This window comes from Malus sylvestris, chromosome 13 (assembly GCF_916048215.2).
Source record: "Malus sylvestris chromosome 13, drMalSylv7.2, whole genome shotgun sequence".
NCBI classification, from domain to species: Eukaryota; Viridiplantae; Streptophyta; class Magnoliopsida; order Rosales; family Rosaceae; genus Malus; species Malus sylvestris.
In genome coordinates this window covers 16922562-16939628 of record NC_062272.1, presented here as the reverse complement: position 1 = coordinate 16939628, position 17067 = coordinate 16922562, and the positions used below count along the sequence as shown (strand labels likewise).

General features: G+C 38.3%; 2 protein-coding genes across 6 annotated transcripts; one reads left to right on the top strand and one right to left on the bottom strand.

Annotated features, from left to right (window-relative positions):
• Positions 1-7832: 7832 nt before the first annotated feature.
• Positions 7833-15435, top strand: LOC126595931 (early light-induced protein 1, chloroplastic-like). 5 transcript variants are annotated; one of them, XM_050262340.1, is made up of 3 exons: positions 7833-8108; positions 8228-8311; positions 8666-9142. In XM_050262340.1, the coding sequence occupies exons 1-3, from the start codon at positions 7959-7961 to the stop codon at positions 9008-9010; spliced, it is 579 nt and encodes a 192-aa protein (XP_050118297.1). In that variant the 5' UTR covers positions 7833-7958; the 3' UTR covers positions 9011-9142. The 5 variants fall into 5 exon arrangements, with proteins under 5 accessions (XP_050118297.1, XP_050118295.1, XP_050118298.1 ...); XM_050262338.1 differs by lacking the exons at positions 8228-8311; positions 8666-9142 and adding exons at positions 14551-14634; positions 14984-15435 and having other exon boundaries at positions 7847-8108; XM_050262341.1 differs by lacking the exons at positions 8228-8311; positions 8666-9142 and adding exons at positions 14551-14634; positions 14987-15435 and having other exon boundaries at positions 7850-8108.
• On the bottom strand, positions 9423-11576 carry LOC126595916 (serine/threonine-protein kinase WNK8-like). Its single transcript, XM_050262297.1, has one exon. The coding sequence runs from the start codon at positions 10927-10929 to the stop codon at positions 9544-9546; it is 1386 nt and encodes a 461-aa protein (XP_050118254.1). The 5' UTR covers positions 10930-11576; the 3' UTR covers positions 9423-9543.
• Positions 15436-17067: the final 1632 nt, after the last annotated feature.

The following is a 17067-nucleotide window of genomic DNA, read 5'->3' as shown; positions in this document are numbered from 1 at the left end:
TGAAGTGATTGCTTATGCTTCGCGGCAGTTAAAGCCCCATGAGAAGAACTATTCTACTCACGATCTCGAGTTGGCAGTGATCATCTTTGCCTTGAAAATCTAGAGGCATTATCTTTATGGGGAAAAGTGTAAGATCTTCACTGATCACAAGAGCCTTAAGTATATCTTCAATTAGCCGAACCTCAATCTTCGACATCGGAGGTGGGAAGAGTTGCTAAGTGATTATGACTGCACCATTGAGTATCACCCAGGTCGTGCCAATTCAGTAGTTGATGCTCTTAGTAGGAAGTCTCATGGCCAACTTAATGCTCTTTATGCTAGTCGCGTTCCTCTTTTGACTAACCTAAGATCCACTGGAGTAGCATTGAAAGAGGGTCGTTGGGGGGCCTTAATTGCTAGTTTTCAGGTCAGACCGGTTCTGTTAGATCGTGTTCTCGAAGCCCAGAAGAACGATACAGAATATCAGGAATTGATACAAGCAGTGTTAGACGGGAAAAAGAATGACCTCTAGATTAAAGATCCTGACGACATGCTTATGCAAGGCGAACGGATGTATGTACCGAATGTTGAGGAACTGAAGAGAGACATATTGGATGAAGTGCATATTTTTGCTTATTCGATGCATCCAGGGAGCACCAAGATGTATCATACCATCCGACACTTTTATTATTGGCCAGGTATGAAAAGAGAAGTTGCAAAGTATGTTAGTCGTTATGCAATTTGCCAGCAGGTTAAAGCAGAAAGGAAAAAGTCGTTTGGATTGCTACAACCACTCCCGATACCTCAGTGGAAATGGGAAGATATTACAATGGATTTCGTATACAAATTACCTCGTACGCGAAATGGTTACGATGGTATTTGGGTGGTAGTTTATAGACTTACCAAGTCAACGCACTTCATACCCATCCGTGAGAATTACTCGTTAAATCAGTTGGCCGAACAGTTCATCTCTGAAGTGGTTAGGTACTACGGAGTCCAGTTAGTATCATTTGTGACCGGGATCCATGATTTACTTCGAAGTTATGGGTAGCTTTTCAGGAAGCTTTGGGATCGAGATTACTCTACAGCACCGCCTATCATCCTCAAACTGATGGGCAGTCAGAGAGAACTATCCAGACTTTGGAAGATATGTTAAGATCGTCAGTTCTACAGTTTGGACACGCTTGGCACAAGTGCTTACCGTTAATAGAGTTCGTGTACAACAACAACTTCTATTCTAGTATTGGTATGGCACCATTTGAAGCGTTGTTGGTCCGAGGTCGGTAAGCTAGTTTTGGTGGGCCTTGAGATCGTGGATGAGACGACACAGAACATTAATGTGATAAAGGCTAACCTGAAAGCGGCCCAGGATCGTCAAAAGAGTATCGCAGACAGACATTTTACCGACAGAGTTTATAAGGTTAATGATCGGAAAGAAAGGGAAGCTCAGCCCTAGGTACATCGGACCGTACCAGATCGTTGAACGAGTCGGTGAAGTTGCTAATCGACTTGCTTTGCCATCAGAGTTGGCGAGAGTGCATAATGTGTTTCATGTATCGATGTTACGGAGGTACGTTTCTGATCCGTCACACAGTAGTCCCTCCTCAGCCATTAGAGATCAATCCAGATTTGACCTATGTTGAGGTTCCAGTGACTATCCTTGATGGAAGGATAAGGTTCTTAGGAACAAGATCGTGCGGATGGTGAAGGTTTTGTGGAGGAACCACTTAGTGGAGGAAGCCACTTGGGAGACAGAATAGCGTATGCAAGATATGTATCCACGTCTGTTTTATGGCTTTGATGGCAGTCAGTATTGAAATTTTAGGGATGAAATTTTTATAAAGGGGGTACATTGTGACGACCCGTCCCTAATTTTCATATGTAATTTCTCCCTGAATATGAAATTTGATGATTATGCCCTTATTGGCAAGTGACGTGGACTTATTCTTATCTCTTTCCTTTTTTTTTCTCGCTATCGCATTTAATTGTACATGTTGCGGGTGTACGTAAATATTATCAGTACAAAAATACTATTCCGGATAGATTTTCGATACTCTTTTCTATACAAAAGTCTAAAGCCTATCCCTAGCTTCTACCTAGTCCATCCCGTGCACCCTCCTCCATTATTTACTCCCCCACCTATCCCATCTCTCCCTCATTTCTGTCCCCCAATTAGAAAAGCAACCTCACATCACACTCTCTCTTCCTCACCGAGCTCCCTCTTCATCTCTGCAACCTTCACAAAAACATATCAAAACTCACAAACGTGACAAACCAACTACACCATTATGTTTATCTCAGTCCTACGATCATAACCATGTCTTTGAAATCTGGTGTAGACGAGTTTTGACTCACCAACTCAAAAGGTCGACTTGGCGAGTTCGACATAACGATTTTCAGGCCATTCATGGCTTAGGTAAGCCTTGAGAAACCCTTAGAACTTTCATTTCACTTCTATGGGTTGATATTGATCTCTTGTTATGTTTTGAACATATGGTTTTTGTCACATCCGGGCCCGGGAATGACCACTTCCCGGGCCCGCTCCACCACCGTAGCACGATATTATCCGCTTTGGGCCCCAACCACGCCCTCACGGTTTTGTTTCTGGGAACTCACGAGCAACTTCCCAGTGGGTCACCTATCATAGGAGTGCTCTATCCACCTTCTCGCTTAACTTCGGAGTTCCAATGGAACCCGAAGCTAGTGAGCTCCTAAAAGGCCTCGTGCTAGGTAAGGATGGAAATATACATTTAAGGATCACTCCCCTGGGCGATGTGGGATGTTACAATCCACCCTCCTAAGGGGCCTGACGACCTTGTCGGCACACCACGGCTAGGGTTAGGCTCTGATACCATTTTGTCACATCCCGGCCTGGGGCGGACCACTTCCCGGGCCCGCTCCACCACCGTAGCACGATATTGTCTGCTTTAGGTCCCGACCACGTCCTTACGGTTTTGTTTCTGGGAACTCACGAGCAACTTCCCAGTGGGTCACCCATCATGGGAGTGCTCTGGCCACCTTCTCGCTTAACTTCGAAGTTCCGACGGAACCCGAAGCCAGTGAGCTCCCAAAAGGCCTCGTGCTAGGTAGGGATGGGAATATACATTTAAGGATCACTTCCTTGGGCGATGTGGGATGTTACAGTTTTACCCAGAAAACTCAAGAAAAAGAAGAACCTGCACGTTTTTCAGTCAAGGACCGTGACCATTTGGTCACTTTCAACCCATTTTTCGGTCAACATCGACCACATCTCGGCTCCTACTAGTACAAACTTGTTCTCTACATTCCTAACTTCAAAATGGCTTTTGAATCACAGAGTTTGGTTAAGTAACGAGTTAGAAATCAACTCTGGAAGTTGGGAAGAAAATTTCAGTTTCTGGAAAATTTGCAATCATGGTCATTTGGCCACTTTTAGGCCAAATTTCTGAATAACACGGATCGTATTCGAACTTTGGAAGTTGGCCAAAAATCTGCAAAAATTGCAGAAAATCGCGAGGAAGGCAAGTACGCCTGTACTCGCGGGCGCATGTGACCATTTTGTGCAGCCACTTTGGGCAGCGCGTGACGGTGCGTCCGGCCTCCGACCGGCGTGTGGTCGACATGTGTGTGTTCGTGTCGTTGAGTAGATCGATTTCATATATTTAAACCCTAGGTTTGAGCAAACTATGGGGGTTTTATTTAGGTTTCCGTTATGTGCTTTAGTTAATGTTATTTTAGTTATTTCACATATAGGGGAAACTTATCCCGAGAATTTACGAGGCCAAGCTAGGCTCGGGGGCTACGACCCAGCAACGTACTTGTGAGTGGCAGTTGTTTTATACCTATACATATTTGTAGTTTCCATAAATGCGTATTTACTTCACTTTTACGCTTATATTGCCAAGTATCGTTATTGTGATATATATTGTGATAAATGCTGCTATATGGCTAAGATATTACTGTCACGACATTCATACATACTTATATACATGCTCATCTTGCTGCACCTCGGTGTTAGTACTTGCCCCAGGGCCAGGGACAGTCCTTCACGTGTATGTTCACATCCGCAACATTCGTTCGCCTTGGATCCAAGTTAGGTGCCAGTCCTGTCGGGTAGATTGCATTAGGCAATCCGACTTGTATGTGATGTGCTTCTACACCAGTCTTCACTTGATCGTAGTACTAGAGCATATTGATTACATCCAGTCCTGTTCGTGTCAGAAACTATCTGTTCGAACTTGTGTGTCAGCTTAGATGGACGAGCACTTAGTTATACTTGATTATCACATGATTATTACTGTGGCATTTGATACATCATTACTTGGCATATTCCTGGTTATATTACTGCCATAATATTATCGAATTATTGTTTATATACCTGAGTAGTATGTTTTAAGGAATCTATACTTGTTTTATGGCGAGAGGTTAGTATTTTCAAAGTTAAAGGTTTTCTTATAAGCATTGTTTTGTTGACCCACTCAACTTTGTTTTTCGCCCTTCCAGGACCTAGATAGTTGTACTCTTTATGGCACTCAAGGAATCTTGGCAGTTCTGACATTTCTTTCTGTTTAGACGTACGAACTTATCACTATTATGTAATAAGTGTACTTTGGTCGTTTTGACTACTCTTCTGTAGTCTCACTGTCTATTACGCTCTGAATAATTGTAGTGGGTTCAACTCATGATTGCGCACTCTTTCACTGTTTAGTTCTAATTGGTTTTAATTTTATTCACTTTTTGCATCGCTTACCCTTATGGTTACGTTACCTCATGGTGATGGCCAGTATGCTTCGACCTTTCCAAGAATTTAAGTAACAATGCAAGAATTTAAAAATTATAAAGGACAAAGCAGAAAGAGAAGGCCATCGTTTAATGCTACTTATAAGGTGGAGATTGGTAACATCTCCTTATCAAATGCTTTATGCTTGAAGTTCATATATGTTAATACATGTACTAGTACCCAGAAGTTAATCGTCGTATAAAACAGTAAGTAGTTTCAAAAGGCATACACGCATACTGCAATATAGAAATTAAACTTGGTGCTAATTCATATTAATTGTGTGCTTGTGCACATAGCTTCACTACACTGAAAATACTAGAAAAGTAAAAACCTTAAAAAATTAATGGGAGCACAATTAATTCTTGACTTGTTCATTTTGCCGTGTTTGGGGAGCCACGTCCCTGAGATCACATACATGGACTAGACAACAGATAAATTGCCCACAAAGCTCTCCAAAAACTATCAGACAAATGCAAATGATGAGAGAGTTGTCATGACCCATGATGAACAAGCAAAGCAATATAACCATCCAACCTTTAATTTTCTTTCTGGCGAAAACGAATCAAAAGCTTCGTTGTCTAGTGCAATTGTGTCTGTTATTACTTATGTCCTCTAGTTGAAACCTTGAAACTAGTGCTCGTGGTCCCGTGAGGCATCAGTCGGTCCTTTTCCTCCCCTATACAAAACTTTGAAAACCTTGAACAATTGTAACCTCAGAAATCACTACCTAGTACATTGTGATGATACTTGTGGCACGTCTCTCAAACTACTACGCGTGGACAAGAGAATCCACGTGGCACAATATTTACTGGAAAGACAAATTAATTAGAGACTTGTTGTCACAATATACACTGTTCATTTTGAATTTTCTACCCTCATACGTCTAATAAACTAAATCTGACCTCCTAATTCTGTACATATAGAGTATATCTTTTAATTTATTCACTATAACAATATAGAGCCTAAAGATACAACTAAAACGGCACAAAAGGTGGAGACTCGTACACTAAGCACACAATATTGAGTATGGGTTAAGTGCTCGATAAAATGCCTCACTTAAAGTTGAAAAAATAATTAGGGCCGCTCGCGCTCTATTTGGAATTTAACAATGACCTGCAGCTGCCATTGCCTAGTTAGACCCCTCATGAACGCTATTTCTAGCTTGGCCTCTTAAACATGTTTGCACTATAATACCAACGTTGATGACCATGAACGTCTTATTATAATGTAGATGTAAGTTATCACTAGCGTACGTCATGATAATACACAACATCTTAGTCCCTTATGTCCTCCTATCCTAAAGTATAACCGTGTTACAACATGATTTTAACATTCAAGGTGTGAGTGACAAGATAGATAAGGTTATATATAATCCTATAATTTAATTACACAAAATGACGTCAGTAATACTATAAAAACGTTGACATTTACGTACTAGATGCTGTATTAATTTACTATAAATATAGGATATTATACTTGAACGTGATTGCATTGCACTTCAAATGTTCAAATTTAATAATACATTTGGAGACATACATTTACTAAATCCAATAGGAGAAGGACATGTGATCTTTTAACTAAATATGAAGGTTTTACCCTTGATATTGTGAGCAAACCACATGGTACCTCAAAGGGCCTGGCATCTTCTGACCCCATAGGTACTGGGCTTTCAAGTCAGGTACATATATATCAAGATACCCTTTGGGCCATGATATCGCAATCCTAACACCATGCCGTACTCGACCTAAGGTGGCAAAAAGCAGACTTTTTGAGTCTCCCTTGAGTGTCCTGCGATACATGACAGTTATAATATCTATCAAAGACCTTTGAGACTATTTGTGAGTTGTCTGTGGAGAATGGTTTGCATCACACTAGCACAACACAGAGGTCTACCTAGTATGGCATACAACCTCCCCTCCTAGCTGCATGTCAGGGTTTACTCCTATAAATAGTTAAGTTCCAATAGGAAAATCGAAAATCGCCACTTACTACTCTGAATTCTCTTTCTTCTATTTTCTCTCAAACCATTCGCTGACTTAGCCATCAGAGACCCTTTGGTTTACACCTTCCCTTTTTTCTTGAGTACTCGTCAAATAAACTAACGGTGAGTCTTATTTGGTACGTCGAGTTTCATCAATTCAACCTTGAATGAAATTTAGATTTAACAATACCAATAAACTTTTTTTTTTAATTAAAGAGTATTGTAGACTAACTCATCCCTATAATTTTGGTTGAATTAATTTTTTTTAAGCTCGAGTATATTGTCGAACTAAAAAAATCAAACAACAAACCAAACCTTGTGTACGACGTTGTAGTGTGTGCGGGGAGCCATGTCTCTTATATGTACCATGCACCTTGTATATATGGGAAAGGGATCATCTCCAGATTCCTTCCAGCAAATTCAGCAAATCCATCAATCCGAACTCTTGAAATTTGATCCAATGACAAAAAACAGGGGCCCGCTTTAAAAATTATAATAATTTTAATCGTTTGATCAAATTTCAAGAGCCCGAATTGATTGATTAGGTGGAAGAGATCCGTAGAGGATCCCTTTCCGTATATATAGACAAGACCAAACGCACAAAGCTGTCCTAGCAATCAAACAAATACAAATATGCAAGGTGACTCAGAGAGTGAACCACCAAGTACTCATCTAACATTTTTCTTGCAGACGAAACTAATGAAGCATAAAGATCCATTCTCTAGTGCAATTGTGTCTGCTATTGCTACACATGTCCCCTAGCTGAAAAGAGTCGTGGTCCCGTGAGACATCGTTCCCTTGCTCAAAAGATCATAAAAAATTGAAGACCCGACAAATTAATGTGACCACAGGATGGTCACTGCTGGCTAGATAGTAATGTTGTATGTTCTGCAGCCATGCATGTACGTCGGCCTCTCATTCCTTCAAGAGAAGTATACTTCTTTTTATTCTCTTCTCTAGTCATATAATTACAGCTACACAATGCGTGTTTCAAGTAAGTTTTTTTTCTTTTCTCACAGACGTGGTCAAGTGTCACTGGAAAAGTAAAAAAGTGATGAGGTGCCGAACTATACACCGCTTAAAGAGCTTCCCCCACTGGGGCACCATTACCTTATAAAAAGCAACTAAGGTGCTCAAACTTTGATATCAAGAAGTAAGAACAAATTACATCTCCAAAAGCTTAGAGTTTGATCTTTTTGTTAGTGTTTAACTAAGAACCAAAGTACATATATATATATAATGGCTGCATCAGCAACTTTCATGCTTTCAACATTCCTAGCTAATTCCTTGGCTTATGGAGCGGGAAAGAATAAATCAGTTAGAATGAGCCACCTTGTTGCACCAACTGTGCACAGCTACCCTCAAATAAGGATATGCTCAATGGCCAAGGTAATTATTCTGTTCTTCTGTCTTCTTCTTTATTTGGCTTATATATGTGCATCTTAAACTACATATAGTTATAAAATAATGATATTAATTACGCACTGTGTCTAATTTATCATTTGTAGGATGGCCAGAAGAAGCAACCATCTACAATTACAGAGGCATCAAAAAGTTCATCACGTCCTACACCTTCTCCTTCTCCCGGCAAGGTATTGTTTTATTAAATTGTCTAGTGTTACTTGAATTGATCCGTTAATTATTTATGTGCATTGTCTGAACTATTAAAAGTTGAACAAATATTATCTTACGCGCTAATTATGCATTTCTACATTTAAAAGTTTAAAACCAAGATAATGGGTCTGTATCAAAAGACCTACAGCAAGTTTATCTGTCCAGAATATTTATCCAAAGCTAAAAATTATTCGAGAATAGTACAAGTGATATTTATCCAAAGCAAAGAAGTTCCATATCAATATGTTGTTATCATGGCGTTCACACATGGATAATATGCGACACGCATCTCAAAGCATAGATTTTTTTTTTTTTGTTTTTTTTGTTTTCAGGTTAGCACAAAGTTTTCAGAATTGTTTGCATTCAGTGGGCCAGTGCCGGAGAGAATCAACGGCAGACTTGCAATGGTTGGGTTCGTTTCAGCTCTGGCGGTGGAACTATCCAAGGGTCAGGATGTGTTTGCTCAGATATCCAACGGTGGAATCTCATTGTTCCTTGGAACTAGTATTTTGCTATCAGTGGCATCATTGATTCCTTTACTTAAAGGAGTCAGCGTGGAGTCAAAATCAGATGGGATCATGACCTCAGATGCTGAGCTCATAAATGGACGGTTGGCCATGTTAGGTCTCGTAGCTTTGGCCTTCACTGAGTACGTGACAGGGGGAGCCCTAGTTTAGGTCTTAATCATTTTGTTAGGATGCTTTTTGGCTTAAGTTTTGTTAGGCTGCTTTTTGGCTTATTTAGTGTTTATAGATACTTATAAGAATAATGTTACGTTTTTGTACCAAATAATTCAAACATATTTTTAATTTTAGCAAGCATAAATATATATATTTAGATGGAGAAAAAAAAATCTTGTAATAAAAAAAATAAATTTAAAGAATAGTTACATGCAATAACTTGATAATGGACGGTATTGAGATGATGGTGCCATTAAAATGGTATATCAGGTACAAATTTTCTCCTATCAACATGAGTATGCCTAGAGCGGAGAGAAAAATTACGTACCTCCCCATATGCCACGAAATTACCTTCATAGTAGGCACAAACATATAAAGGGGGAGGAGCTATGCATGTGAAAGAAATACATTCTTTTGGAACAAGAAAATATTCATTACTAACCGTAAACACAAATGTAAGTACAAATCCAAACTTAAAAACACATGCCCGCATTTCTTAACGAAAACAATTCACAAGAATCAAATGAATGTTAGAGGGAAAACAGACGAAAAGAAAATACTTGGCAAGAGTACAGTACATCAATTACAGCTATTTTGTTTTCTGCTATCCAACTCTTCTTTGCACTCTGCATCTCCTCTTCCCTTAATTTCGAGAAATACTGCTTACCAATAGCATCAAGCTCCCTCTTTAGAGCATCATACCTATCTTTGTCCGCTAGAGACAACTCCGATGAAGGTTTCCATCCGGGTACAAGCTTCACAATCGAGTTATCAAGTAGCTCAGCTACGACAGAGACGTCTTCATGTGAAAGATCAAGTTGCTCAACCATCTCCCAAGCAATTGAAATCACAGTATCAGAATCGAGATAGAAATCAAACCTGATATTCCTCACAAGACCACATGTATCAGCAATGCGCAAAGTTAAAGACACTGTGTTATCGGGATTTTTCCCCGCTCTTAACCTGAACTCATTATTCTTAGAGAAACAATGTAACTCCAGCACTGACGAGTTAGATGTGGGCTCTGGCAAGGTAAACAACTTTTGTAGTTGTGAAAGATCACAGCTGGACTCATTCAAGTTGTCAGTTGCAAGGATTGGATCTTTCAAGAGTTCCGCCGCAGACAATCTCATAGAAGCTGGAACTAGACACTTCTCTATGAACTGCTTGATTTGAGGATTGTCTACTTTACTGAGGGAAGCAGGCTTTACACCAGAGGTAACCCTTTTATAAATTTGCGCCAGATTTTTACATTCACTATAAGGGTATTCACAAGTCACCATCTCTAGCATGCACATGCCAAAAGAATAGATGTCGACTAATTCATTGTATTCCTCGTCATAAAGCTCTGGAGCCATGAATTCAGGGGTGCCAATTATGCTATGAGCAGTAGGCTGCTGCATGACAATCGCCAAACCGAGATCTCCGATTTTAAGTTCTCCATTAAATCCATTGACAAATAGGTTGTCACACTTCAAATCTCTATGAATAATTGGAGGATTGTGAGAATGCAGATAGTCCAGACCTCGAAGAATCTGTCTAGCCCAATTCTTGATGGCTTTCATATCGACCTTCTTATGCTTATTTCGGTACTGCCTCAAGCTCCCGGAAGTGAATAACTCTGTTATCATGTTGATGGTCATGTTCTTATCATCCACCCAAGAGTTATGGAACTGTACGATGTTTTGATGTTTCAGTGACTTCAGCAGATGAACCTCCGAATACAATCTTTCCACTTCTTCTACTCCTTTGATATTCACTTGGCACCAAGCTACTTCGACTCCTTCGACTTCATCAAATGCCTTATATACAGTCTTGAATGCTCCCCTCCCCAACACTTCGTCATACCGCAAGTATCTCCCAGTCGGATCTTTCTCCACAACGCCAGCATCTTCCAAACCACTACAGGAGTCCATAACCTTAAATCTCCGCAAAGGAACAATCTTTTCTTTCGTTCCTCGGAGAAAAGACAAAAACGTATCTCAAAAACTCTATCGATCAAAGCTTCTTGTTCTCAACCCCAACCGGAATCAGATTAAGACGGTGCATGCTCAAAAAATGCCTTGCAAGCCACGGTGTAGGAATCAAACGCTGATCGAAGACAAAAACTGCATCCCATAAACCACATGTCCCCGAATTCTGTACCAGAATTTCGGCGGTTCGCGGCGGAGCTCCCCGTTGTTAAAACTATCCGAGACTTAGCCATGGCGCTATCTGCATCCCCAAAATCAAATGCTGAACCACGAAAGTCTCAAAAATCTCTAGCCGAGAGGCACACTACTTGATTCAAAACCCTAAGAATGCCCTAAAAACCAGAGACTGAATGACGGAGGGAGGGAGAGAGATTATAGATGAAAACCTAGCGATTGGAATTGGGAGAGAGACCTGTTAATTAATTATGTAGGGTAGGGGGAAACATTATATATTGTAGTTTGATTAGGGTTTCTGGGAATTTCAATTTTTTAGGACTTCTACTTCTAGTGGTACTTGTACTTGTGCACCAAACTTATGGACTTGGATTAGGGTTTTTGGGATTTCTGATTTTCGAGGACCTCTATTACTATGTACTCGGAATCAATTATTATTATCATAAGGATAATGTTAGGAATATTAAATTTTGTAAATTAAATGATGTTAGTTGTTAATGATTGAATTATTATTAAGTGTTAATTATCATACTTATTTTTTTAATGCTGACACATAATTTAATTTACATATATAGTTTATAAATTAAGTCTTCTTAGCGTTACCCTTATTATAAATGATCTAGATTAAAGAATTTAGCAATTCTCATTTTCACTTATTTATAAAATAAAATAAAAGAAAAAAGAGTTTACTGCTAATTTCCCCTTGAACTTTTCGCTTAGCTTTCGATTTCCCTCCTAAACTTTTTAATTGGAAAATTAAGGACTTAAACTAATTTTTTTGGCCGATTTCCCCATACTGTTAGTTTTTCATAGATTCCATCCAAATTAACGTTAACTCTTATCACATGCACACCATGTGACACTCCTTTGAGGACAAAAGCGTCACTTCACTAGACCTTCAGACACAGAAGTGATAGAATCACACATATTTGCACATGTTGACATTTTAGAAATCTAGGGTTTTCAATTACTTTAAAGAATGAAGAGACCGAAGTACCCTCACATGTTGTGTACATGCTTTTATTTAACAGAAATTTGGATGAAATGAATAAAAAACTAATAGTAGGGGTGTAATCGGCAAAAAAAATTAGTTTGAGTACTTAGTTTTTGAATTAAAAAGTTTAGCGGGGAAATCAAAAGTTCAGTACTGCTAGGGAAATCATCCATTTAAATTGTATTTTGTAAATTATATTACGTGGTTATTGATGAATTAATTATTACTTAAATGTTGATTAACGTGCTTATTTTCTATTGTTGACACATCATATGGTTTGAAAATTTGGTCTACCTAATATTAGTCAAAAAAGAAATGCTAGCATTTTTTTTTATAGATTTTCTCCTTTTTCATTTCTTATCCTCTAATGTTTCATGATGATCCGAATCATCTATTTTCAAGATCACTCTTTAAAGATATTTTTACAAAAATTAACTAAATCCACGTTCGTTAGTAAACAATGAAATTATGATATTGCTAATTAAATGGTTAGATGATTTCTATTTTTATATATTTCTGACAGAGCACATCATTAATGATGAATCCGGATCCTCTTTGTGAGAATCTTGGGGATTCATGAATAGTTTTCGTTCATCGTAGATCGTGCATTCAGAAATCATTTTAATTTTTTTATTTAAAATTGAACACAAACAGTACCTGACGAAAACTGACCACACAATGTATAATGAACTGACACGATTAACGGACCCCAGGGTCCTCACAAAAAGGATCCGGAGGATACTGTTGGATTAACAATGGCCGTGAAAATATTTTTTTTTATTATTAAATAACAATGCAGAAATTTTAAAATTATAAAGAACTTATAAGGTGAAGGTTGGTAACATCCCCTTATCAAATGCTTTATGCTTCAAGTTCATATATGTTAACACATGTACTAGGACCCAAAAGTTAAAAACTAGCTAGTCGTCGTATAAAGCGGTAAATAGTTTCAAAAACGCATACACGCCTACTGCAATATAGAATTAAACTTGGTGCTAATTCATATTAATTGTGTACTTGTGCATATAGCTACACTACGCTGAAAATACTAGAAAAGTAAAAACCTTAAAAAATTAAAGGGAGCAGAATTAATTCTTCGACTTGTTCATTGTGGTGTGTTTGGGGAGCCACGTCCCTCAGATCACATAAAAAAAAGATTCGCTGTCTTTTATAACATAAAAAAAAAAGATTCACTGCCTTTTAATCGGTTGTTCTTTTTAGAGAATTATCTTTGTACTCTTATTATTCTTAATTATAATAAAAGAACCACTATTATCCCGATAACGTACTCCAATCACATTGACTGTAAAGGAACATTGTAAATTTTGTGTTTTATTTATTTATTCCACTGCATCAACCGTCGATTTTACAACACAAACTACAAATTAACCAACCCTGTGTGCGAGGTTATAGTGTGTGCGGGGAGCCACGTCTCTTATACGTACCATGCACCTGGTATATATGGACAAGACCAAACGCACAAAGCTGTCCTAGCTATCAATCAAGTGCAGTTATGCAAAAGTGACCGAGAGAGTGGGCCACCAAGTGCTCAACTAACATTTTCTTGCGGACGAAACTAAATGTAGCATAAAGATCCGTTCTCTAGTGCAATTGTGTCTGCTATTTCTGTACAGTGTCCCTTAGCTGAAAGGAGTCGTGGTCCCGTGAGACACCGTTCCCTTGCTCAAAAGATCATAAAAATTTGAAGACCCGACAAATTAATGTGACCCCGTGATGGTCACTACTGGCTAGATAGTAATGTTGTATGTTCTGCAGCCATGCATGTACGTCGGCCTCTCATTCCTTCAAGAGAAGTATGCTTCTTTTTATTCTCTTCTCTAGTCATATAATTACAGCTACACAATGTGTGTTTCGAGTAAGTTTTTTTTTTTTTTTTTTATAACAGACGTGGTCAAGTGTCATTGGGAAAGTAAAAAGGTGATGAGGTGCCAAACTATACACCGCTTAAAGAGTTCCCCCCACTAGGGTACCATTACCTTATAAAAGGCAACTAAGGTGCTCAAACTTTGATATCAAGAAGTAATAACAAATTACGTCTCCAAAAGCTTAGAGTTTGATCTTTTTGTTAGTGTTTAACCAAGAACGAAAATACATATATATACAATGGCTGTATCAGCAACTTTCATGCATTCAACATTCCTACCTAATTCCTTGGCTTATGGAGCGGGAAAGAATAAATCAGTTAGAGTGAACCACCTTGTTGCACCAACTGTGCACAGCTACCCTCCAATAAGGATATGCTCAATGGCCAAGGTAATTATTCTATTCTTCTGTCTTCTTCGTTATTTGGCTTATATATGTGCATCTTAAGTACATATATTTATAAAATAATGATACTAATTACGCTCTATATCTGATTTATTTTTCATTTGTAGGATGGTCAGAAGAAACAACCATCTACAGTTACAAATGCATCAAAATATCCACCACCACCACCTCCTACACCTTCTCCCGGCAAGGTATTGTTTTGTTTAAGTGTCTAGTGTTACTTGAATTGATCCGTTATTTATTTGTTGTATTGTCTTAACCATTAAAAGTTTAATGAATATTACCTTACTCATGCTAATTATGCATTTGTACGTTTAAAACTTCAAAATCAAGATAATTGGACTTTGTCAAAGGAACTACAAGCTTGTATGTCGGTATTGATATAAGTCCAACCAATTTATTCGAGAGCAGTACACGAATATTTATCCAAAGATTAAATTTAGCTACCCCAATGTATATATGTACTGGAAAGGAGTTCCATAGCAATATGTTGTTATTGTGGCATTCACACATGGATAATATGTGACACATATCTCATAGCAGGCTAGGACAAAGTTTTCAGACTTGTTTGCATTCAGTGGGCCAGTGCCGGAGAGGATCAACGGCAGACTTGCAATGGTTGGGTTTGTTTCAGCTATAGCAACGGAACTATACAAGGGGCAGGATGTGTTCGCTCAGATATCCAATGGTGGAGTCTCATTGTTCCTTGGAACTAGTATTTTGCTAACAGTGGCATCATTGATTCCTCTATTTAAAGGACTCAGCGTGGAATCAGAATCGGATGGGATCATGACCCCAGATGCTGAGCTCATAAATGGAAGGTTGGCCATGTTGGGTCTCGTAGCCTTGGCCTTCACCGAGTATGTGAAGGGCGGAACCCTAGTTTAGGTCTTAATCATTATGTTAGAATGCTTTCTGGCTTAATACTTTATAATTTTTCACATGTATTTAGTGTTCACAGATGTTTATAAGAATAATGTTACGTTTTGGTACCCCATAATCTAAACATACTTTTAATTTTAGCAAGCATAAATATGAGCTATTTAGATGGGGAAGTTCTATCTTGTTATCGGAAAAAAACAGCACCATCATTCAAAAGAATACGTACATGCAATAACTTGGTAATAGACAGTATTGAGGTGATGGTGCTACTAAAATGGCGTCTTGGATACAAAACAAATTTTATCCTATCTTTAACTATGCCTAGAGCAGAGAGAAAAATTACCTCCACATGCGCCACAAAGTTACCTACATAGTAGGCAAAAGAAACACTTTTTTTTGGAACAAGAAAATCTTCATTACTAACCGTAAACGCAAATGTATGTACAAGGCCAAACATTTTCTGCTATCCAACTCTTCTTTGCACTCTGCATGTCTTCTTCCCTTAATTTCGAGAAATGTTGCTACCAATAGCATCAAGCTCCCTCTTTAGCCCACCATACCCATCTTTGTTCGCTAGAGACAACTCCGATGAAGGTTTCCATCCAGGTACAAGCTTCACAATCAAGTTATCAATTAACTCAGCTACAACAGAGACATCTTCGATGTGAAACATCAAGTTGCTCAGCCCCAACCGGAATCAGATTAAGACGGTGCATGCTCAAAAAATGCCTTGCAAGCAACGGTGTAGGAATCAAACGCTGATCGAAGACGAAAACTGCATCCCATAATTAAACCACATGTCCCCGAATTCTGTACCTGAATTTCGGCGGTTCGGGCGGAGATCCACATTGTTAAAACTATCCGAGACTTAGCCATGGCGCTATCTGCATCCCTAAAATCAAATGCTGAACCACGAAAGTCTCAAAAATCTCTAGCCTAGAGGAAAACTACTTGATTCAAAATCCTAAGAATGCCCTAAAAACCAGAGACTGAATGACGGGGGGAGAGAGAGAGAGAGAGAGAGAGAGAGAGAGATTAGAGATGAAAACCTAGCGATTGGAATTGGGTGAGAGACCTGTTAATTATGAAGGGTAGAGGGAAACATTATATATTGCAGTTTTTTTTTTTTTTTTTAGTTCATCGATATTTTACACTAAGCAAGGTATTAAATATCGGTAATATCGAAAATATCGGTAGTTTGAAAACGTGAAAATATCGATGGAAATATCGGGATAATATTGATATCGATAAAAATTACATGGAAACCACGGAAATTGTAAAAAGAACTTGGAAATTTTTATTAAAACTTTGCAAGATGTTTATTTAGTCAATTATCTATTAGTTTATCATAAAAAATTGAAAGGAAATGCATTGCATGATGGATTTAACATTATCAAGTTGATTATATAGCGAGGTGACAAACATTGTGAGTGTAGAAAATATGTAGTAATTAATGAAAGAAGTCTAAACACACCATAATCATTTATATATAATGAATTAGTACAATATTTTACACTTTATACATTGCATGGTAAGATACATGAGTGACTTAATACCACATAGAGTTCCTATGAGGTTCAAATTTTTCACTATCTTCATCATCTCTATGTGTAGAGTGAGTGTATTGTGAAGAGTAGTTATCAAATGATAAATCCCCAAAATAGTTTTGCATGTAATTGTTAACATGCCACCCATATGGATCCGAGATTGGTTGACCTTGTCCATAAGCAAAATCATTTGAA

Coding starts and splice junctions, on each gene's coding strand:
- LOC126595931 (XM_050262338.1), top strand. CDS start 7,959: ATGGCTGCATCAGCAACTTTCATGCTTTCAACATTCCTAGCTAATTCC. Junction 8,109..14,550: donor GGATATGCTCAATGGCCAAG/GTAATTATTCTG, acceptor TTTCATTTGTAG/GATGGTCAGAAGAAACAACC. Junction 14,635..14,983: donor CTACACCTTCTCCCGGCAAG/GTATTGTTTTGT, acceptor CATATCTCATAG/CAGGCTAGGACAAAGTTTTC.
- LOC126595916 (XM_050262297.1), bottom strand. CDS start 10,929: ATGGACTCCTGTAGTGGTTTGGAAGATGCTGGCGTTGTGGAGAAAGAT.